The sequence below is a fragment of the Harmonia axyridis genome, chromosome 5 (assembly GCF_914767665.1).
Source record: "Harmonia axyridis chromosome 5, icHarAxyr1.1, whole genome shotgun sequence".
NCBI lineage: Eukaryota > Metazoa > Arthropoda > Insecta > Coleoptera > Coccinellidae > Harmonia > Harmonia axyridis.
This window is the reverse complement of record NC_059505.1, coordinates 20,022,396-20,045,276: the sequence shown is the minus strand read 5'-3', so window position 1 is coordinate 20,045,276 and position 22,881 is coordinate 20,022,396. Positions and strand designations below refer to the sequence as shown.

Genomic DNA, 22,881 nt, shown 5'->3' with positions numbered 1-22,881 from the left:
GACTAAGTTACGAGTAGTGTTCGACGCATCAGCTCACCTTCCAGGTAAATTGTCCTTGAATGATGCTCTCTTGATTGGTCCTAAATTACAGAAGGATATTTTTGTAATTCTGTTGAATTTTCGTGTCCACACTTTCGTTTTCACTGCCGATATAAAACAGATGTATCGTCAAATCTTGATTCAGCCCTCACATCGTGATTACCAAAGAATTCTTTGGAGGTTTTCTCCGTCAGAGCCTATCGGTGCATATCGATTAAACACTGTCACCTACGGAGTTGCGCCTGCTCCTTTTCTTGCTCTTAGAACTTTGTCTCAACTAGCTGAGGACGAAGGAGCCTCTTTCCCAAATGCTTCCAAAATCCTGCTCAGAGATATTTACGTGGACGATATTGTCACTGGCTGTGATGATCTCGAACAGGCCAAAGTTTTGGTGGATGAGTTGATCATTGTTGGAATGTGGTGGGTTTGAGCTTCGTAAGTGGTGTAGCAATAGCCATGAATTACTTTCGCGTGTTCCTTTAGACCACCAACATCAGCATTCCATAAACTTTGATGCCGACTCTGCCATTAACCCATTACAGCCCCGTGGCAACTTAAGTTGCCACGGCGCATTCGACTACATTCTATGCGCACGCGCATAGATATTGAAGTTCCATTGGTAAATTCCGGTCATGTGATATGTCCTGTCTCGAATAGCACAAACGTCAGTCAGATATTGTCAAACAGTGAGTTAGTGTATAACGATTTATTCAGAGCTCTTGAACTTTTTCATTCACCATAATGGCCGTCGATGAGAGATTGTAAGTATTCTATTTCAATAATGCATGCACATTTGTATTTTTGTACCAGTTTTATTCAATATGAATTCAGCAGTATATTTCTTCTTCACAGTAATATTTTCATGCAATATTTTGCTTTTGCCATACGGGCAAAGTTTGATGGCAACTAAAGTGGCCAACGGGAACACGTGACAACGGTTTCTGCAATATTTACATTTCTTACTGAATGATTTCGACAGGTATACTCGTGGAAGATCAGGCACTGGATTACTTCTTCATGAATTAATTGACCTTATCGAGAACGATGAGGACATATCAGCCACCAATATAGCCATATGTCCACCTGATGAACTTCCTGGTGCAGATACAGATAAGGACTCTGATTTATCGGATGAAGAGGTAGTTGGAGATTTTGACCACCTTCCTGCCCGTATATTACGCTCTCAGGTGGAAATGCAGAATCCAGAAATCGATGATGATCACGGCAATCCAGTCGTCCAAGATGAGAACCATTCAGAAGAACCTAGACCGACGACTTCTTCGCAGACAAGAGTAAGAAGCACCAAACGTAAGCGTCCCACAGAACGTACTTGGAAGCCGAAAATGAATGGGTTATCTTCAAGTATTCCTGAACTTGAATGCGAATACCGACCGGTAGCAGAAGATCTTCTGAAAGAAACGGTAAAAAGCCCTATTGAGGCTTTTAGGGCTTACTTCTCGGAAGATTTATTGAGTCATATCGTAACCGAAACTAATCGTTATGCTATGCAGAAACTCGTTCACAACCTGAATGCCACTGCTGAAGAAATGATTACATTTGTCGGAATTATGTTGATGTCAGGTTACCACCCTCTTCCATATAGAAGACTCTACTGGAAACAAGATCCAGATGTTCATTCGCACTTAGTTTCCGATGCCATCCGTCGAAACCGATTCGATGAACTGATAAGTTTTATTCACCTTGCCAACAATGAAAACAATGATGGAAGTGATAAAATGTACAAGGTCCGACCTATTTTTGATCACCTCAACAACTCTTTCAAACAAATCAGTCCTGGGCCCACTATTAGTATCGACGAGAGTATGATTCCTTATTACGGAAGGCATGGGTGCAAACAGTTTATTCGCGGAAAACCTATCAGATTTGGGTTCAAGTTATGGGTTGCCGCGGATCCATCTGGATACATCCATCATGTTGAACCCTATTGTGGAAGTTCAACTCGTCTTCCAGAAACTGGACTCGGTCAAGGAGGTGACGTAGTAATTGGACTTGTAGACCACATGAAATTGTCAAAGGGTATTCGACTCTACTTTGACAATCTTTTTACATCGGTTGGGTTGTTGGAAGAGCTTAGTTCTAGAGGACTTGGTGGAACTGGTACTCTGCGTGAGAATCGCTGTAGTGTTTCAATGAAACTTCCAGATAAAAAAACGTGGAAAAATAAACCCAGAGGTGAAACATCCACCAGTTCTTCAGGAGATATTTTAGCAGTCCGTTGGAATGACAACAATGTTGTTACTGTACTTACTAATTGTGATAATGTACATCCTATGTCAAAGTCAAACCGATACTCCAGAATTGAAAAGAAGGTCATTTCTGTCAAAGTACCAGGTCCTATTGCTCGTTACAATAGTAACATGGGTGGAGTAGATCTTTCTGATCAATTTTTGGCTTCCTACCGAAACAGAATCAGGTCGAAAAAATGGTGGTGGCCTTATTTCTCTTGGACTGTGGATGTATGCAGCACACAAGGTTGGTTACTGTATCGTCGCCTTGGGCATGATATTCCTCTATTGGATTTCAGACGTCAGTGTGCTATTTTCATTCTGAAGTCTTACGGCAGTCCTCCAATGGTAGCAGGAGTTCGATCATCTCTAGAGTTCACACCAGCTCTCGAAGAAATAAGAAAAGATCGAACAGATCATTTCATCGAAAAAGGTGAATCCAAGTATCGCCGTTGTAAAGTATGTGGCAGGCGTACAATTTTTGTATGCAAGAAGTGTGAAGTTCCTGTTCATCCTGATGAGTGTTTCAAAATTTTTCATGATGTAAAATAATAATATTTTATGTAATTTCATAGGAAATATTATACGGTTGAATCACAATAGATGTATACGATTGATATGCTAGTTTTATTGTACTTTGGAAAATTTCTTCATGAATTATCCCAGTGGCAACTTAAGTTGCCGCTTCATAGTAACTCTCCTGCATGTTCGATCATTATTTTTATAACACAATATCACTTTTTGAGTCTAAATAACTCATCAGACAAAGTTTCAGTTGAAAATCTTCACGGGGGAATTATGGGCTTTAATGGGTTAAGATTCTTGGTTTGAAATGGTTTCCTTCATTGGATGAATTTTCTTACTCAGTGAAGTCATCTGGTGAGGTCTGCTCAAAACGATCTATCCTGTCTGATCTCTCACGTATTTTTGACCCTCTCGGATTTCTTGCCCCATTTACTTTTCTTGCAAAGCACTTAATCCAGCATCTCTGGACTTTAGGCTTGCAATGGGATGATTCTCTCCCAGTGGAGGTAAACAATCGCTGGAATCAGTGCAAATCTGAATTGCACGAACTAGCAAAGCTCAAAATTCCTAGACTGTTGGCATCAGGTTCCTATTCACGATGCGAACTCCATGGCTTCGGAGACAGTAGTGAACGAGGTTATGCTGCTGTCATTCACCTTAGATTTTTCTATCCCAACGGATCTATTGATACATCATTCGTATGTGGCAAATCAAAGGTTTCTCCGGTAAAGAGAATTTCAATTCCTAGATTGGAACTCTGCGCCTGTCTTCTCTTGTCTAAACTCATTTCCTTAGTTCTCTCGGTCTATTCATCCGCCTTTCAGATAAGCAAAGTTTTTGCCTGGTCCGATTCCACAGTCGCTCTGACATGGATCAGATCCTCCCCTCATCGATGGAAATCGTTCGTCAGTAATCGAACGACTCAGATTCAGGAATTGGTTTCACCAGAACTCTGGTATCATGTCAAATCTAGGGATAACCCCGCTGATTGTGCTTCACGTGGTTTGACGCCAGTTGAACTTCTGAATTGTACATTATGGTGGGCGGGACCATACTGGCTCCGTTCAGAGGAAACCACTTTCGATCGCAGAGAAATGGAAAGTGATCAAAATCTCGTGAGGGAGGAAGAACGTCACATTTCTTTGCCCACATTTGTCTGCTCGCAATTTGTACCTGAGTTGCTTTCGAAGTTCTCGTCGTTGTCCAAGATTCAGCGTATAGTGGTTTACGTTTTCAGATTCGTTCATAACCTGAAAAATTCCAAGTCTCGTATAAATGGAATTGTATCATCGATAGACCTCAAACATGCTTTCACCTTCATCATCAAGCAAGTACAGCAATCTGTGTTTCAGGCAGATATTGCTAATATTCAGAATGAAAAACCTATTTCGAAGGGTCTTCGTAAGTTGAATCTTTTCATTGGCGAGGATGGTGTTCTCAGGGTGGGCGGCAGACTTTCATTTTCTGGTCTTTCGTATGACCATAAACACCCAGCCCTTCTTCCGTCTTCTCATCGACTCGCTGAACTTATAATTCAGCATTTCCATAGAGTTTACCATCATCCAGGTGCCCAAACTCTATAATTTCTCCTTACTCAACAAGTTTGGATATTGTCCGCTCGAAGAGCGATAAATAAAGTTATTTCTCGTTGTCATACCTGTTTGAGGGTGAAACCAAAGGCTTCTCAGCCTTTAATGGGTAATTTGCCCTCTCTAAGAGTGAATCAGCTCAAGCCTTTTCAATGTGTAGGTGTAGACTATGGTGGGCCATTTCAAACAACTATGTCTCGAACTCGCGGTTCTAAATGTCAAACATGGCGCCACGAAGTGAAAATAGTGCAGAAAATCTTTGCAAAAAGTGTGGTAAAGAAGTAAAAATTTGTGTTGAATGCTTCAAATGTGCGTATAAATATCACCCAAGCTGTATCCTGAAAATTCACGGCATATATGTGGATAAGGAGAATGTTGTTTGTTGTGATGACATAACCTCGAAACATAAGGAAAAGGAACTAGAAATAGAAAAATTGAAGAAACGTCTGTCGTACTTAAATGAATTAAGCTTTGAGAACTCGATAAGCCAACTAGGTATTGTGGATACTGGAACTTCTGGGTTGTATGAGGATTGTAGTGACACAGTTTCAAAAAATGGAATAATAACAGAAGTTTTTAGTGAGACAAATAATAATAAGGATGTGGAAATAAAGTATAAAAATGAACTTCTTCTGGAAAAATCTAATATGATAGAGGAATTACAGGACAAAATAAAGGTATTAAATAAATATATAAACTTATTAGAAAAATTAGAAGAAAATAGAACCTCATTAACGTCATCTAAAAAAGAAATATCTGACATAAAAGGTACTGCTAACTTATCAATTAACAGACTGCATGTGGTGACATCTGAAACAGATGTATGTGTGGATAATGTATTGAAGAAGAAATCTTTACTGCCGAACGAATCAACAATTGAAATAGTTTTACGAAAAGAAGAGAACTGTAATACAAAATCTAGAAAACTTCAAATAGGAACTGATAAGGATAACAGGAAACTTGAGATGAAAAAGAAACAGGAAACTTTACTGGGATCTGATAGGGGAACCTATGAACTAAAGGCAGCAGACCGTAAAGCTTGGTTATATGTTGAAAGAGTTGAAAAAAGTGCACTGCAGAAGACCTACTAGAATTCCTTAACAACAAATTGCCAGACAAAAAATTCGAGATAGATAAGATATCTAGTGATGATAGCCCAACCTCATCATTCAGAGTAAGTTTGGAATTTGAACTGCTGGAGAAGTTGAATCAGGAAAAATTCTGGCCCCAAGGTATCAAAATTAAAAGATATCATTTTTTTCGAGACCAAAGAAGATATAGTAAATCACCAGGACAGCAAATTCAAACTACTCAACATTAACATCCGCTCGATAAATGGAAAAATTGAGCAACTGCAAGAGATCCTAGTTCAGGAAAACGTGCAGGTTGCCACAATTACGGAACATTGGGTGGGCAGAAATAACATCAGCAAATTTTGCGTTCCAGGCTACAACATCAAAGCATACCATTGTAGACCAAATAACTATGGAGGTGCACTCATATTATCGGATCATACCGTACAAGTTGAAGAGTTAGATTATATTTCGGAATGCTCAGTGGAATCTGTTATTGAAATTTGCGGAATCTGGGTGAGGGAGATGAGATCAGCGATTTTGGCAGTATATAGACCCCCTCATGGCAGCATATATGAGTTTTTCCAAAGTTTAAGACATTGCTTGGAGAAGGTGGTGGAAATGAAGCTGCACCAGAGGCACATATTTGTTTCGGGTGATTTTAATATAGACATGTCTAATGAATCCCCAGACTCACAAAAACTTAAGGAGTTATTTGAAGATTTCGTCATAGAACAGAATTTTTTAGAGTCATCAAGAGTTACCAGCACATCACAGTCACTGATCGACAATATCTTTTCCAACTGTTCAGTGACAGAGAGAAATACATTTGAACCCCATTTGTCTGATCATAAAGGACAGCTTTTGGCTTGTGATATGAAAACACATATAGCACCACAGAAAGAAGGAAGAAAAGTGATCAGGAACACGAGTCATGGAAATCTTAAACGATTCAAGCGTGAACTGGAAGAGATAGATTGGTCCAATATAACGATGGCTGAGTCAGCTGAAACGGCTTTTGACGCATTCTGGGAAAAATTTATGGGAGCCTTCGACAAAACATGCCCAGAAAAAGTTTTAATTTGTAGAAAGAAAAAAATGAAGAGATCCAGAACAAACAAGGAGGTGATTGAACTCAAGAGGACACTGGATGCACTTGCTACGATCTGTGAAGTGAAGAAGGACGAGACAAGTAGGAAAGTCTATAATTCATTTAAGGCGAAATACAGGGAAAAGTTGCAGAGGTCGATCGCAATTTGAATCTGGAGAAGATAAGGAAGGCAGAAAATAAGTCAAAGGCCATTTGGTCTTTGATTAGGGAACGAACAGAGTCCAAACAGAAAGTAGTCGAACCGAAGAACACCGTCGATGAGTTCAACAAATTTTTCGCCAACATCGGAGAAGAAACAGCAAGAAGTTGCAACAGAGGTAATACAACACCAGAAGAACTTCTGAGAAAATGCAGCAAACAACCGAGTAATTCTATTTACATGCAAGACATAACATCGGAAGAAATAGAAAGAATTACAAGACGGCTGAAAGTTAAGAACACAAGAGATATTTATGGACTATCTACTAAAGTTTTGAAAGAGATCATTTCTACAATCGCCTTTATTTTGAGTGGAATATTCTCAAGATGTTTATCTGAGGGACACTTTCCCGATCAACTAAAAAGGAGCCGAGTCATTCCGATTCACAAACAGGGCGACCCAGGAGAGATGAGTAACTTCCGGCCGATAACCATACAACCAGCAATGGCAAAAATTTTAGAGAGTGCGATAAAGGATAGATTCACTAGCTTCTTTAAAAAACAAGACATCTGGAGCCGACAACAACATGGCTACCTGAAGGGCAAATCTACCACAACAGCATTAGCTGAAATCCTACGAAAGATCGCTGACGCCATTGATGCAGGAAGGAAATGTGAATTATCCTCATGTGATCTTAGCAAAGCTTTTGACAGTATGGATCACTCACTCCTGCTAAAGAAGTTGAGTTTCTATGGAATAAGGGGAGTTGCTATGAAGTTGATGACCAGCTACCTAGAAAAAAGGTACCAACAAGTACAAATAGGTGAAGAATACTCTAACTGGGAACTGGTTGAAAGTGGAGTTCCACAGGGATCAATCTTGGGACCAATTCTTTTTCTGGTATACGTTAATGATCTGCCCGCGAATATAGAACAGGTGGATGTGGTTATGTTTGTGGATGACACCAGCTTCCTCCATTCTTCCCTCAACCAACAGGAACTAGATGATAGCAAAAGAAAGACATTGGCGGATGCTCAACAATGGTTTAATGCTAATAGAATGAGGATGAACCCGGAAAAGACACAATCATTGTGCTTCACACCTAGAGACTCTGAGACAAACTGCCTCAAATTCCTTGGAATTCAAATCCAGTCAGATCTAAAGTTCTCATACCATATAAATGAACTTGTTAAGAGTCTCTCTAGAGCAATCTTCGTCATAAGAAGAATGAAGCAGTTGGCCGGCCAACAGGCAGCGAAGGTGGCTTATTTTGGCTTTTTTCACTCGGCTATTTCGTACGGAGTACTTGCTTGGGGAAACATGCCAGGAAGGGAGCGCATATTCGTCAAGCAAAAAATGGCTTTACGAATAATATGCAATGCAGATAAAACATCGAGCTGTAGACATTTATTCAGGCAGGAAAACATCCTTACTTTGACATCCTTATTTATACTCGCCTGTGTCGCCTATATCCATGACCATAAACATAGTTTACAGCTCAATAACTTCAACCATGAGTACAACACCAGAAATGCAAGTAAGCTCATCACCCACCACAGACTGGCCACGACCCAACTAAGTATAAACCACCAAGCGGTAAAAATATATAACAGCCTGCCGGAAAGATATAAGGAACTGAGCAACAAAAAATTACGGAATGTACTCAAGACAGAACTGGTGCGGAAAGCCTACTACAGATTGGAAGAGTACTTCACAGATCCTATAAAGTGAAAAAATGTATGTTACTCGTGTAAAAATGTCCATTGTTTTATATTACCTTTACAAGTAACGTTATTTGACTGCTTTATATAATTTTAATAATATTTATGTATATTCATATGCCTGTAATTTGTGTATATTCATATGCCTGTATATACCATTGTATTTATGACTCCCCATGTAGTTTTGATGGGTTAAAATGGTAGGATCTTTGTAAATTTACATTGATTACTATACAAATAAACAAATAAATCCTTCAAGTCGTACATATGCCTGTTTGTATGTTTTACAACAAAGGCATTACATTTAGAACTCGTCTCAGATCTCACGTCCAACGCCTTTCTCGCTGCATTACGTCGATTCATTGCTCGACGAGGACGATGCAATCATATATTTAGTGACGGCGGAACGAACTTCAAAGGAGCATATCGAGAGCTCTCAAACTATATGCAAAATGCGCTGATTGAGGAACAAATAAAATGGAGCTTTAATCCCCCTTCTGGTCCACATTTTGGAGGACTTTGGGAATCCGGAATAAAATCCGTTAAATCGCACTTGCTTTGAATCATAGGTGATCAAATTCTTACTTATGAGGAATTTTACACAGTACTTACCCAAATAGAAGCTCTTCTCAACTCGCGCCCGCTTTGTCCACTTATTAATGACCCGAATGACATATCGGCGTTAACGCCGGGACATTTTCTCACCTTAGCGCCATTGACTGCGTTACCTGAACCGGACTTATCACACCTTTCAATGGGAAGACTTTCACGTTGGCAGCTTTTGACGCGTATCCACCAAGATTTTTGGAAACGGTGGCACTTGGAATATTTAAACACGTTACAACAACGTAAGAAGTGGTTCGATAAAACCACCGATTGTCTCTAAATAGGTACACTCGTACTTATCAAAGATGATCAGCTTCCTCCATTGCGCTGGCGTTTAGGACGAATCGAAAAATTGCACCATGGTGCTGATAAAATAGCTCGAGTAGCTAGTGTCCGTACAACTCAAGGTGTACTGCAGAGGCCGGTGGTTAAGTTATGCCCTTTACCACTTCAATAATTTTTTTTTTTTTTTGTCAACTCTTTTTTCGTGTAAAATATTCTATTTTAGGTGAGCGGTTATGTTACTGCAACTAGTCAACTCATCTTATTTTCTTTGTTTTCCTTTTATTATTGATAAATTCATTGTTTTCCTAATTCAGAGAATATCATTCATTTAAATGTACCGCGGGAAAACATATGGAGATTTGATAGATGCCAGATACGCGAGGATTCATTCAAGACCCGTCCGTGCATATGGACATTTCATACAGATTTCCACTCGCTCTTTCGTTTTGTTAAACGCAATATTTTTTTTTCATAAACATTTTCGAGTCGACTCTATTTTCAAGAACAATACCGTTTCTTCGGTTGTGCGAGATTGAGTGTTCCGTCTACCACCCGTTCGACGGCGAAGATCTATCAGCCAAGGACATTTCATGGACTTTCCTTTACCAAGGTAGGCAGAAATCATTTCTCCACGAATTTCAATTTTCGGTCCTTCGCTACTTTTTTCATATTAAGGCCCTTGTCGTGCCATTAAGTGTTCATTAATAAAAAGACGTTTATTGTTATAACGTTGGCTCAGTAAATCCCAAGCAATAGCATAATTATCATGTGATACTGTAATAGAACTTAGTATTGACGATGCTGAACCTTCTAGGAATGATAAGAGATAATGAAATTTACTGACATGATCAATACTGTTATTATCGTGAATTAATGACGTAAATGTGTCTCTAAATGATATCCATTTGTTTTGATCACCATTAAAGGGTGGAATTTTCAAAGGTGGTAATTTAAGATTATTGTAATTATTCGATTTATTACTTATGTAAGATGAAGATTAATCGATGGCGTTATTTTGAAAAAAATCTAAAAGTGATTGAGCTTGAGCCATTAAATTAAAACAAATATTCTCGGTGATTTCACGCTCTTCCATTTGAATATCTTCGAAACTACACGACAATTCACGCATTTTATTCAATCTTATATTGATCTCATTTAAAATCAAACTTGATAAATCCTTGCGATTCATTAAAGGCATTAAATATTTTTCAAAAAGTGTTATACGTGCTCTTAAATTGCCTCTTTGTTTTATTAAGTCCTTCAAATCACTCATCTTGCCGACGTAAAAAACTCAAATAATGATGAAACAAAAAAAAATACAATGGAATCAAATAATCAAAACAATGAATACGTTACGGTTATTCCTGATAACGCAGCTGGGCTGATAGCGACAACGGTTCTGCAGCGATGAAGCGATTTCAAATGGTTACTTATCGAGATTAACCTGTAATGGATTTTCAAATAACTGTTATGCAGTTCTGAGAAATCACCTTCACCTGAAATTATACAGTATCTGAGTTGAATCTGTCAATTATTGGAGTTAGTTGTTAGTTGAAAAAAATAGAATGCACTGAATTACGCAAGTTGAAGCATGTGAAGGAAAAATTACAAAAGGATAAAGAATGCACTTGCCTCGGCTTCGGAAACGGTGAATTGTAGCAATGTGGCTCGCGATTTCCCAAGGTGGATCCTCCAGAAAATCTGTCGTTATTCTTGATTTGCTTTGTTTTTCCACTGGCTTTCAATCACGTCGGGGTCACCAAACTGTTTGCGCCGTTGGATATACTAATAATTGAAATATACTTGGTTTTGAAATATTTATTTCGTAATTATAATATTTTTTCTCTTGGCTTAATCTCATGTGTTACAATCGATCTCGTACAGCGCAATTGAATACAATTTATCTACTCTTCCGCACAGCAGTCATCTCACATATGTCTGTTTTATAAAGGCGGTCACATGCAGTGTGCAAACCGCATGCTCGACCGCATGTAGGTAGCGCGTTCGGCAATTGACCATATTCACCGTCGCCATATTGTTGTGCGACAATACCAACTACCCAGTGTTCCCAACGAAGAAATATTGAGTTTATTTATTTATATTCCACAATATAAAGTTTATGAGTGGAGTTTATGTGTACCTTTTCTAGCTGCTACGCCACATAGGCTTGTTTGGGACAATATTTCGCAAAAATTTCACCTTTTGGAAATAAAAACATTAGCGAAAGACGGTTTTATGAACAAATTAACTGTGGCCGAGTGTATGAATGAAGGCTTCGCTCCATTTTTGGAAATAGTGGAAGAATAATCTCTATGGCTGATAGTATTTTTGATATTAGCGGTATTTTTCTAGTAAACTCAATATTTCTTCGTTGGGAACACTGGGTAGTTGGTATTGTCGCACATCAATATGGCGACGGTGAATATCATCTGAGAGCGGACGGATATTTTAGTCACGTGACCACAGAGATGTCGGATTTTACAGATTTATCTATAATAAACGAACGGTACAGAGCTTCCTGAGCTTCAGCTGTTATGTCAGTTCTTTGATATATATGTGGCGGCCTTCGTGGCGAAATGAAATGAAATCATTAGTAAAACATAATCAATATTCATAATATACACTTTTACTGTCTTGCCTGCTGAAGAGGCGTTAGAAATGTATGCTTTTTTTAACTATACTAAGAAGTTTTGAGTTGATTTTGTTTTCAATATTGAAAAATTCTGAAGGTATGGACTTTAATATTATTAATTATTTACTGCAAAAAATTCACAAATTCATTTCTATGTAGTTGGTTGCCACAATTCATATTACAATAAGAAAAAGTAGCTCGAGAAAGAAGGAAATATATGGATTATTAGTGTGAGAAGAGTTTGATAAGAATATTTGAGAAATGATAGCAAATGTCTCTCATCTAAAACTTATTGTAGTGCTGATCATACTTTGAGAGAAATGGCAACCTGAAGTATTCCATAAAATATGCAGTGGTCATTTTGTGTGAAACGTGAGGAATAATGGTCATGAGAGAATTTCATTTAACCCAAAGATTTGTAGAGGTAAGTTTAAATTATGTTACGTTTATCTAATCTCATTCTACTCATTTCAGAAGTATAAAAAACGGATACCTAATTCCTCTACAAAAATGAAAAGATATAAAAGAAAAATGGTCTGATCTAGTAGAAAGTATATTTCCACGGAGGAATCACTTTTAAAATCTCCATTCGTTTTATGAAGACAAAAATGTTTCAATGGAAGTTTAAGAAGGAAAAAAAGGAATTTTCATGTCAAATTGATCCAAGTGATTTGGAAGATTATATCTTTTGATTTTCATCAGTAATTTAATGGACTATGGTGCCAAGGGAATGTGTGATGGGATAACTTACTCCCATGGGATAAATTAATGGTATGTAAAATCAATGCAGTATTTGATAATAATAATAATTTATTTGCACACAAGAAATCCATAAAAACATACGCCATCAAAAGTTTACATGGCTTGTCAATCAAAAAATCTTAAACTATAAATGAATAGTATTAATAGTCATTGTAATGAAAAAATAAATATGTTTGTAGTTACAAATTATCAAATAATATTTACAAAAATGATTCCTAAATAAATCACTCAACCTGTATATTGTATGATCCAATAGCAAATCCTTTACTCTCTTACTAATAACAACTGGACTCAAATTTTTCAATAGTCAAGAAGTTATAACATGTATAACTTCAGACATGTATGATTCGGAACTTTTCTTATTCTGGATGGTCTTATTACAGCATAATTAAGGCTTGGAAAAATATCTTTCTAATTGAAAAATTAAAACTTTCATGCTACACAATGTGTAAAGCATATTTTCAAAATAAATCATTTCAAGTTTTGAGAATTATTTTTTTGTGAATTCTTCATCAAATGGCTCACTAACAGTTTTGAACGTCTCATCACCAGATGAGAACACTATAGAGTCGCAATTTTTCAAATTCATAATTGCCATACTTAATCAGACTCTAGCATAATGTTTATTCATTCTTTCAAATTAGCTGGCTTTTCCTCTTCTCAAATATTGGCAATGGTGCTCAGTATTTTCAGCAGAAATAATTTGACCTGAAATTATAAACAATTATAAAAATAATCTCTATAACTTACTAGAAACTTACCAATGAATAGACATTTGATTTCCAATAATTTCACTGACTCCCCATTCTTGAAAATAACACCATTCAGAAAAGCAACAAGCCTCGGGTCCAACTGACAAACTTCAAGTCCTTTTCCTGAATATGGTATTTTTTTTCTCTGAAACTTTCGTATGATAATAAACTATTAGCTGACACAAATATAGATATAGTACCTTGCATACACTGATCTGGCTTTATATTCCCAATTGATTCCATGCTGGGTATAGATATTTATTGCCGAACAGGATATTTATAAAAACCGGCGTGAACTTGGCAGCAACTTTTCAGCATTCCAGCAGCCAAACGACCAGTGGCGTCGGTAGAATTTAAAATTAACGAATCGATCTGTTTTTGGGGTGCAACGCAAGAATTTGCTTTTTGAGTTCACTTGAACGACTTCAGTGAAGTTTTTATGACATTTCAATGCACAAAATAATAATATAGATGAACTTGAATTATGCTGATCAATGAAACGACGGTGTTGGGACATGCTGTACTTCATTGTTTCATGCTTTACATGTTATATTTTTTGTAGTGTGTTATTGTCATTATGACACAAGATTAAGTTAGAACGAAGTTGTCAATAAAAAATCGTCACAAAAAGTCACCTTCCAAGTATTTATTTTATATAATTAGAAAGCAACTCAACATAATTGGCATCCCTGGCGGGGAACGAACCCACGACCTTTGGATTAGAAGTCATCGTTTGCTCAATTCTCTCCTGCCTATTTGCGTCCTTCTTTCCTTTGTCTTTCTCATGCAGATCGTTCAGATTGAGGTTATATATTCCCTCTTCAGCACCAATTAAAATATGTTGATTCCTGGTTTCTGGATAAATCCAAGAAGCTGTATAATGAATTCTCAATGGACAACCATTGAAAATCTTTGAAAAACAGGCACCCATGTGAACTTTGGGAGTGGGAGGAAGTCCATTGCTAGGTGGCCTAGGTGGTGTATGTCTTCTACGGTGCTTACGAGGCGGTACAGGAGGATATGAAACCAAATCTGGAGGTCTGTTACTATGATGATCACTTTCTGCATCAGCCCCATTAACTTTCCTTTCGTTTTTACTACTATCACTAAGGGATCTTTGGCGTTGTCCTTGTTTATTCATCGAATTAACCATTGGAAATATTTCATCAACAGAAGAGTGTCTACGTGGGGATCCATTAAGCAGGCCTTCATTGTTATGAGTGGATACATTGTTATGGAGGTCACACTTAGAATCAGTATCTTGAACTGGTAAGGTTGCCTGTTGATCATAAGAGTCGGCCACTTGATATTTGTAGGTTCCCCTCATCATTAACTCTTCGTCAATGTACTGCAAGAGACTCTTTTCACGATTCAACGAATCGAAGGCCACCCCTAAACCACATTTCTCATTTTGGTGTTCTACACAATTGTGCACTGTAGTAACGTTGTTCATGATATCCATAACATCCCAGTTTTCTGGTTTATCTCCATTTGAGCTTATACAAGGTCCTGATCTTTGTAAAGTATTATTGACTTCATCTATATTCTCTATATCCACATCAACTGTTTGAACAAGATTCTGACCTCTGGGTCGTGATGTGAGCCGTGATGCTATACGCTGTGGTACATTGGGTACAGCCCCATCTTCATCTGCCTCCATACCTGTAAACATATGTAATGGATTGTTCACCTTCTGCAACAACTCAAGAGCAAGTCTTCTGCTCATATCACTCTGAAATATTGCATGCTGTAGAAGTTTTTCAGCAGTTGGCATTTTTTTTGGATTTTTCGTCAATGCAACTTTCACAAAGTTGTGGAATGTTGGACTCCATTTCTCTTTATCTTTTAAAGTTGGCGGTTTAAAATCACTTTTCGACATAAGAAACAACGCCCTCATTGGATGTAAGTCAAACATAGGAGGTTGAAGCTCTGCCAATTCAATCGCAGTAATACCAATAGCCCAAATATCGCAGAGTTGATTGTAGCCACCTTTTCTTTCCACAGCTGCCACCTCCGGCAAAATCATCTCCAGGTTCCAATTTTATAACCTTTATTGCAGCTAAATCATTTGTGGAAATACGTTTAGCCTTATACACATCACCATAGGTTCCACTTCCTATACGTTGAATCAGCTCATACTCGTCCTGAGGATTTCTCCTCGAGATATCCGAGCTTAATACGCCCTGAGCCATTGTTGATTTGAACACAATTATCACATTTTAAAAGTCTAGAAACCCAAAATAAAGGAAATACTAATGTTTATTTGAATTTTTTGACAGTTTCACTCCGACATTTCTCATTTCAAGACAACCTTCTTCGAGGTGTCTTTACCATGGGCGGACGGTTTTCCTAACATAATGTCAAATTTTAAACTAGCGGAAAATCGATTATTTTCAAACACAAAGCGTTTACTTTCAATAAATGAATTTAGAGATTACGATAAAGTTTTTAATGAATGGGAGCAAATGGGAATTATCCAAGAAGTGGAACAAGACGAATGTGAACAAGGACACCACTATTTGGCGCATCATGCTGTCATAAAGGAAGCAAGCTACACAACAAAAATAAGGCCAGTATTTGATGCATCACAAAAGGATAGAAACGGTAATTCTCTTAATGATCTACTAGAAAAGGGTCCCAAAATGATTGAGTTAGTTATTCCTCTCATCTTAAAATTTTGGCTACATAAAATAGGGGTAACAGCAGATATCGCCAAAGCATTTTTACAAATTAGCATTAAAAAAGAAGATAGAGACTATTTGCGCTTTATATGGTGGAAATATTATGAACAACGACGAATTAAATTTTTAAGACATTGTAGAGTCGTTTTCGGGTTAAAGCCTACTCCATTTCTCTTGGCAGCTACACTAAATTTACACTTAAAAAAAGAGAAAAAATTTAAAGAAACTGCAGGTCAACTTTTAAATGCGTTTTATGTTGACAACTGTGTTTACAGTGTGGCGGCTTCTCATAAAAGCTCCACATAACAACAATATATACACAGCATTCGGTAGCCTAGACGTTAAGAGGTAGACTCACGCACCGAGATACGACAAAAGGTCCCGGGTTCGAATCCCGGCGGCTCCCGGTAAAAATAAATTCCCCAAGCGTCTGTGACACGGCACACACAATTATACCAAAGTCACACTGATGAGTCCGGTGTGTGTGCCAGGGACGAAACGCATAAGTAGGTATACGTGAAATACTACATTGGTGACCCCGACGTGATGGCGGAAAACTGCGGCGTTGGAGCGCAGAGGCGACTCACTGCCCCGCTCAACGTTACGGCTACTGGGGTGTCCGTCGGACACTAGAGCCGATGGCACGCCGAGCCTCGTGTTTCCGTCGTCACAGCATGCAAGCCCGACGTGATGGCGGAAAACTGCGGCGTTGGAGCGCAGAGGCGACTCACTGCCCCGCTCAACGTTACGGCTACTGGGGTGTCCATCGGACACTAAAGCCGATGGCACGCCGAGCCTCGTGCTTCCGTCGTCACAGCATGCAAGCCCGACGTGATGGGAATGGCCATCTTAACGATGTGTCCTGGAAAGCAGAAGGTCGATGCATAGCTCCCATTTATCTGCAATTTCCAACGAAACTCTAGACGCCCATTCCCATGACGTGCAATACGTGCTCCTTGGTCTGCCGCGGTATGCCGGACGTGAATAGGCGGCATTCCCCGTCCGTACGATGCCGCGAGGTGCAGCTCTGATTAGGCGGCAATCACCCGGCTGCACCGATGACCTCGTAACACGCATAAGTTTCGTTCCTCCGTCACTGGGGAGGGAGTCATGTGGCGGCTTCTCATAAAAGCTCCACATAACAACAATATATACACAGCATTCGGTAGCCTAGACGTTAAGAGGTAGACTCACGCACCGAGATACGACAAAAGGTCCCGGGTTCGAATCCCGGCGGCTCCCGGTAAAAATAAATTCCCCAAGCGTCTGTGACACGGCACACACAATTATACCAAAGTCACACTGATGAGTCCGGTGTGTGTGCCAGGGACGAAACGCATAAGTAGGTATACGTGAAATACTACAACAGCTTAAAAAACGAAATTGTTAGGAAACTACTTATAGAAGAGCACGAAAATAGTTGTCATGCAGGACCAAAAATTTTATTAGGAGTCATCCGAGAAAAGTTCTGGTTGCTAAAAGCGGGGCGGATGGTGGGAAAGATTAGTAAGGGTTGTAAAAGAATTATTGCGTCGATCGTTGGGAAAAGCATCGTTATATTATGTTGAGTTATACACTGTGCTTTGCGATGTAGAAGCAGTAATTAACGAACGACCACTCACCTATGTTTCCAGCGCCGATGAGTGGGAGGTTCTTAGTCCTACAAGGTTTTTAAGGCCTATACACTCACAGTCGTTAGGTACAAATTTTTTGGGTGAAGTTGCGGATTTAGACGAGGTAGACGCGACATTTTTAAAAGGTCGTTTTACACATTTGCAAAAGGTTCGAAATTCATTACGGGAAAGATTTAAAAATGAGTATCTTGCAGAGTTAGTTAATAAAGGTCACAGGAAGAAGACGGAGCAGATTAAAGTTGGTGATGTAGTTTTGGTTGGAGCAGATAATCTGAAACGGGTACTTTGGCCAATGGGAAGAATATTAGAAATTTATGATGGAAAAGATGGAGTTAGCCGGGTCGCAAAAGTAAAAACGAAGAACGGAATAATAATTAGGCCATTCCAAACAGGGCCGTCGCTAGGGGGTAGGCAGGGTAGGCGGTCGCCTAGGGCGGCATTTGAAGCTTGATCAACAAAAATCACATGTGTAGAAATTCAAAGTACCAAATGAGATTTAATTCAGTCAGCAACAATAGGAAGGAATACCGACCAATTTAAATAACATCAAAAACCATAAGAGGTCCGCATTACACATTATACTCATAAATATCCAGATGTGGCGCGATGTGGGGTTCTGGATTATTTTCTTTTCAATTCCCTAATAAAAATATTGATTCCTCAGAATGAAATGCAGAATATAAGAAAACGATTCCACTTCATCACTTCCAACTGATACTTCTCAAGAAACATAAAAAGTTTTATTATTTCATACGACATGTCACAATTTGAATCCATGACAAATAGAACGGTAGAAATGCTTGAGCAGGCGCTGGACCCCGATTATACAATATTAATTTTAAGCATTCTGCAGAACTAGCTTCTGTTAGGACGGCAAAATAGGTCTCTGTCTAGGGCGGCCAAATGAGTCTCTGCCTAGGGCGACAAAATGGGTCTCTGCCTAGGGCGGCAGTTTGGCTAGCGACGGCCCTGATTCCAAAAGATCTATCCATTAGAATTAGGAACAGCATCAGAATCAAACAGTAAAGAAGTTATCACTGCAGAAAAGAAACAAAAGAATAAGAAAAAAGAAGAGAAGAATGAAAACCCAGTCGAAAGATCAAGGTTTGGTCGAATCTTGAAGGCTCCAGCAAGGTTGGGTGTGGAATAAGCTTGGGGCCGGAGAATGTTGGGACATGCTGTACTTCATTGTTTCATGCTTTACATGTTATATTTTTTGTAGTGTGTTATTGTCATTATGAGACAAGATTAAGTTAGAACGAAGTAGTCAATAAAAAATCGTCACAAAAAGTCACCTTCCAAGTATTTATTTTATATAATTAGAAAGCAACTCAACAGACGGGGTATATACAAGTATTTTCACGAATGAAACCTTGAAAAATGTTTAGCCAAGTTGATATTTGGAATACCTACTCTTCAATAGAAACAGAATAACATATCCGAAGCACATTGATTTGCAGGCCGTCTAGGAGGTAGTTTACACTTGTGAATTTTTCGAAATTTTCAAAAATGACCCTGTAAAAAATGTTTAGCCAACTTGATATTTGGTACTATTACTCCTAAATAGCTAAAGAATAACATATCCGAAGGATTTTGATTTGCAGGCCGTCTAAGGGGTAGTTTACAATTGTGAATTTTTCGAAATTTTCAAAAATGACCCTGTCAAAAATGTTTAGCCAAGTTCATATTTGGTATTATTACTCCTAAATAGCTTCAGAATAACATATCTGAAGCACATTGATTTGCAGGCCGTCTAAGGGGTAGTTTACACTTGTGAATTTTTCAAAATTTTGAGAAATGACCCTGTCAAAAAGGTTTAGCCAAGTTGATATTTGGTATTATTACTCTTAAATAGCTAAAGAATAGCATATCCGAAGCACATTGATTTGCAGGCCGTCTAAGGGTTAGTTTATATTTGTGAATTTTTCAAAATTTTCAAAAATGACCTTGTCAAAAATGTTTAGCCAAGTTCATATTTGGGTATTATTACTCCTAAATAGCTGAAGAATAACATATCCAAAGCACATTGATTTGCAGGCTGTCTAAGGGGTAGTTTACACCTGTGAATTTTTTGAAATTTTCAAAAATGCCCATGTCAAAAATGTTAAGCCAAGTTCATATTTAGTATTATTAGTCCTTAATAGCTACAGAATAACATATCCGAAGCACATTGATTTGCAGGCCGTCTAAGGGGTAGTTTATACTTGTGATTTTTTCAAAATTTTCAAAATAGACCCTGTCAAAAATGTTTAGCCAAGTTCATATTTGGTATTATTACTCCTAAATCGCTACAGAATAACATATCCTGAGCACATTGATTTGCAGGCCGTCTAAGGGGTAGTTTACACTTGTGAATTTTTCGAAATGTTCAAAAATGGGCGCTTTCAGCAGAAAGATCGGTAAGGTAAGTAGCTCCGCTACTGATAGGTATCAGTTTGGTAACGTTGATTTTCTCTGCTGGACGGGTTGCTCCTTTTTTTGACTGTCAGTTCTGTGGTTCCTTCTTGAAGGTTATGTTATGATTAAAAATAACTTTCTGTTATATTATAGATTTTAATTTCTAAGTTTGCTTTCGCCCTTCGATACTATTACTCTTTTATTGCAACACCCATAGATAAGGCAACACCTTCCAAACATTGATCATGGATTTGAGAGTTATTCCATTCATTTTTGATGACGACGAAGAAATGAATATAATCAATACAATAATTGGACCTGTTCTAGAGTTGGCTGAGCCTTTGCCTAATTTGGAAAGTTAAAATAGAGCATTTATTCCAAAAAATTAAAATTTTTATGAAAATACAATTCCTCTTGACATGGGAGATCTATTCAAAGAACATTTCAGAATATCCCGAACAGCTTTTGATGTATGTACTTTATATTGATATATATATATTTATTTATTCATTCATTCCTCTCTCCCAAACAGCAAAATCTGCGGGTATCAGAGACTGAGTTTACATAAAATTTTTTAAACAACAATAATTCAGTTTCAAGAAAAAATAAAGCAACAATTCTATATATGAATGAAATCTTCTAATTTTTGCTATTTTAGGATCTTTTCCATATTATCGCTGCAAATTCGAGCGGTCCACATAAAATTCCTTTGGAAAAAAAAATTTTATTCACACTTTAGATGATCGCAAAGCAGGTGGTGACCGCTTTGAGCTTTCTCATGAGTAGAATCCCTGTTCTAAGTTTTTAGGTACAAATATACTTATTGTATTGAACCAAAAGTAATCAAGGAAAAATATAATTTTTTTTTCAAATCATTTATTTCATACTACAAAACTGGCACAGAGGCTTTTAGCTAATACACTCATAACTAGTGTAAAACAAACAATATTTATTTATTCATTCAAATTCAACAATAAATGAAATCTTATTTATGCAATTGTAGGATCTTTCCCGTATTATCACAGCAAATTCAAGTGGTCCATATAAAATTAATTTGCGAGTTGATTTTTATATTAGTTCTTTTCTTTTGAGTTGTTAGGTAACAATTTCCTTAATATATCATTCCTTTCTACCGTCAACCTATTCTTTTCAGCCATCAACCTAGTCTGTTCCTTCAAATCCTTTGATATTTGGGAAAGGAGGTCCAATCGCCTCTCTTCAATTTCAACCATTTTTTTTCTATGATCATATAATGGTTTATTTCGCGTCTTTTTTTCTCTTTCTTTTCTGACGTATCATTACTTTCAGATCGAGGTCTTTTTCTAGAATTTGATTCTTTTGAAATGCAGGGTGAATCAGGACACTCTGAGGATGATAATGAATGGTCCGATTTTGAAGCGTTCCCCTCAAAGTATTTCTGGCAGAAAACAATATCTGGAAAAAGTAATTTCTTTCTTAGTACGAAAATAAAAAAAAATGCGTTCCGATTAGAATATCATTACGAACAGAAAATTTTTATTTCAATCAACAGAAACATTAACCTATAACATTTCACGCATTTACTTACCATTTTGTAGTCTCTGATGAATTTGTGGAGTTTCTGTCACACCATAAGTAATATTATTAAAAGAATATCTAAAAGTTTCCATCTTTGCTATGTTTGAAATTCAAATTTCGTCCCAAAACAAATGTCACTTGTCACTAACTCAACACGTTACCAAAAAGGAGCTTAAAATAAATTCGCTACCGAAAATGGCGACCGCTCCGTAGCATACGCTCCCTAGCTTAAACTGATCGAACGCGTTCAGCAGAAACTTTATAGAATATTGACAACTGTTCCACAACTGTTGTGTCTGCTGAACGCGCCCAATGACCCTGTCAAAAATGTTTAGCCAAGTTCATATTAAGCATTATTACTCCTAAATAGAGTACGGCCTGCAAATCAAAATCCTTATAATATGTTATTCTTTAGCTATTTAGGAGTAATAATACCAAATATGAACTTGGCTAAACATTTTTGACAGGGTCATTTTTGAACATTTTGAAAAATTCACAAGTGTAAACTACCCCTTAGACGGCCTGCAAATCAATGTGCTGCGGATATGTTATTCTGTAGCTATTTAAGAGTAATAATACCAAATATCAACTTGGCTAAACATTTTTGACAAGGTCATTTTTAAAAATTTTGAAAAATTCACAAGTGTAAACTACCCCTTAGACGGCCTGCAAATCAATGTGCTTCGGATATGCTATTCTGTAGCTATTTAAGAGTATAATACCAAATATCAACTTGGCTAAACTTTTTTGACAGGGTCATTTCTCAAAATTTTGAAAAATTCACAAGTGTAAACTACCCCCTAGACGGCCTGCAAATCAATGTGCTTCGGATATGCTATTCTGTAGCTATTTAGGAGTAATAATACCAAATATGAACTTGGCTGAACATTTTTGACAGGGTCTATTTTGAAAATTTTGAAAAATTCACAAGTATAAACTACCCCTTAGTCGGCCTGCAAATCAATGTGCTTCGGATATGCTATTCTGAAGCTATTTAAAAGTATAATACCAAATATCAACTTGGCTAAACTTTTTTGACAGGGTCATTTCTCAAAATTTTGAAAAATTCACAGGTGTTAACTACCCCTTAGACGGCCTGCAAATCAATGTGCTCAGAATATGTTATTCTGTA

At 37.7% G+C, this 22,881-nt stretch overlaps 2 protein-coding genes and 1 long non-coding RNA gene across 5 annotated transcripts; 1 reads left to right on the top strand and 2 right to left on the bottom strand.

The window, feature by feature from the left end:
- The first annotated feature begins 567 nt into the window (after positions 1-567).
- Positions 568-2,902, top strand: LOC123680339 (piggyBac transposable element-derived protein 3-like). The gene is made up of 2 exons (XM_045618184.1): positions 568-800; positions 1,019-2,902. The coding sequence occupies exons 1-2, from the start codon at positions 781-783 to the stop codon at positions 2,835-2,837; spliced, it is 1,839 nt and encodes a 612-aa protein (XP_045474140.1). The 5' UTR covers positions 568-780; the 3' UTR covers positions 2,838-2,902.
- A 9,856-nt stretch (positions 2,903-12,758) lies between these two features.
- Positions 12,759-13,793, bottom strand: LOC123681268. Of its 2 annotated transcripts, none has more exons than XR_006747670.1 (3): positions 13,681-13,793; positions 13,490-13,625; positions 12,759-13,436 (listed from the first exon to the last, which is right to left on the bottom strand). It is a non-coding gene; the product is annotated as an uncharacterized LOC123681268 (long non-coding RNA). The 2 variants fall into 2 exon arrangements; XR_006747671.1 differs by having other exon boundaries at positions 13,490-13,631; positions 13,681-13,733.
- A 203-nt stretch (positions 13,794-13,996) lies between these two features.
- On the bottom strand, positions 13,997-15,792 carry LOC123681266 (mitogen-activated protein kinase kinase kinase kinase 3-like). 2 transcript variants are annotated; one of them, XM_045619571.1, is made up of 2 exons: positions 14,842-15,792; positions 13,997-14,802 (listed from the first exon to the last, which is right to left on the bottom strand). In XM_045619571.1, the coding sequence occupies exons 1-2, from the start codon at positions 15,504-15,506 to the stop codon at positions 14,127-14,129; spliced, it is 1,341 nt and encodes a 446-aa protein (XP_045475527.1). In that variant the 5' UTR covers positions 15,507-15,792; the 3' UTR covers positions 13,997-14,126. The 2 variants fall into 2 exon arrangements, with proteins under 2 accessions (XP_045475527.1, XP_045475526.1); XM_045619570.1 differs by having other exon boundaries at positions 13,997-15,792.
- Between the last annotated feature and the right edge of the window lie 7,089 nt (positions 15,793-22,881).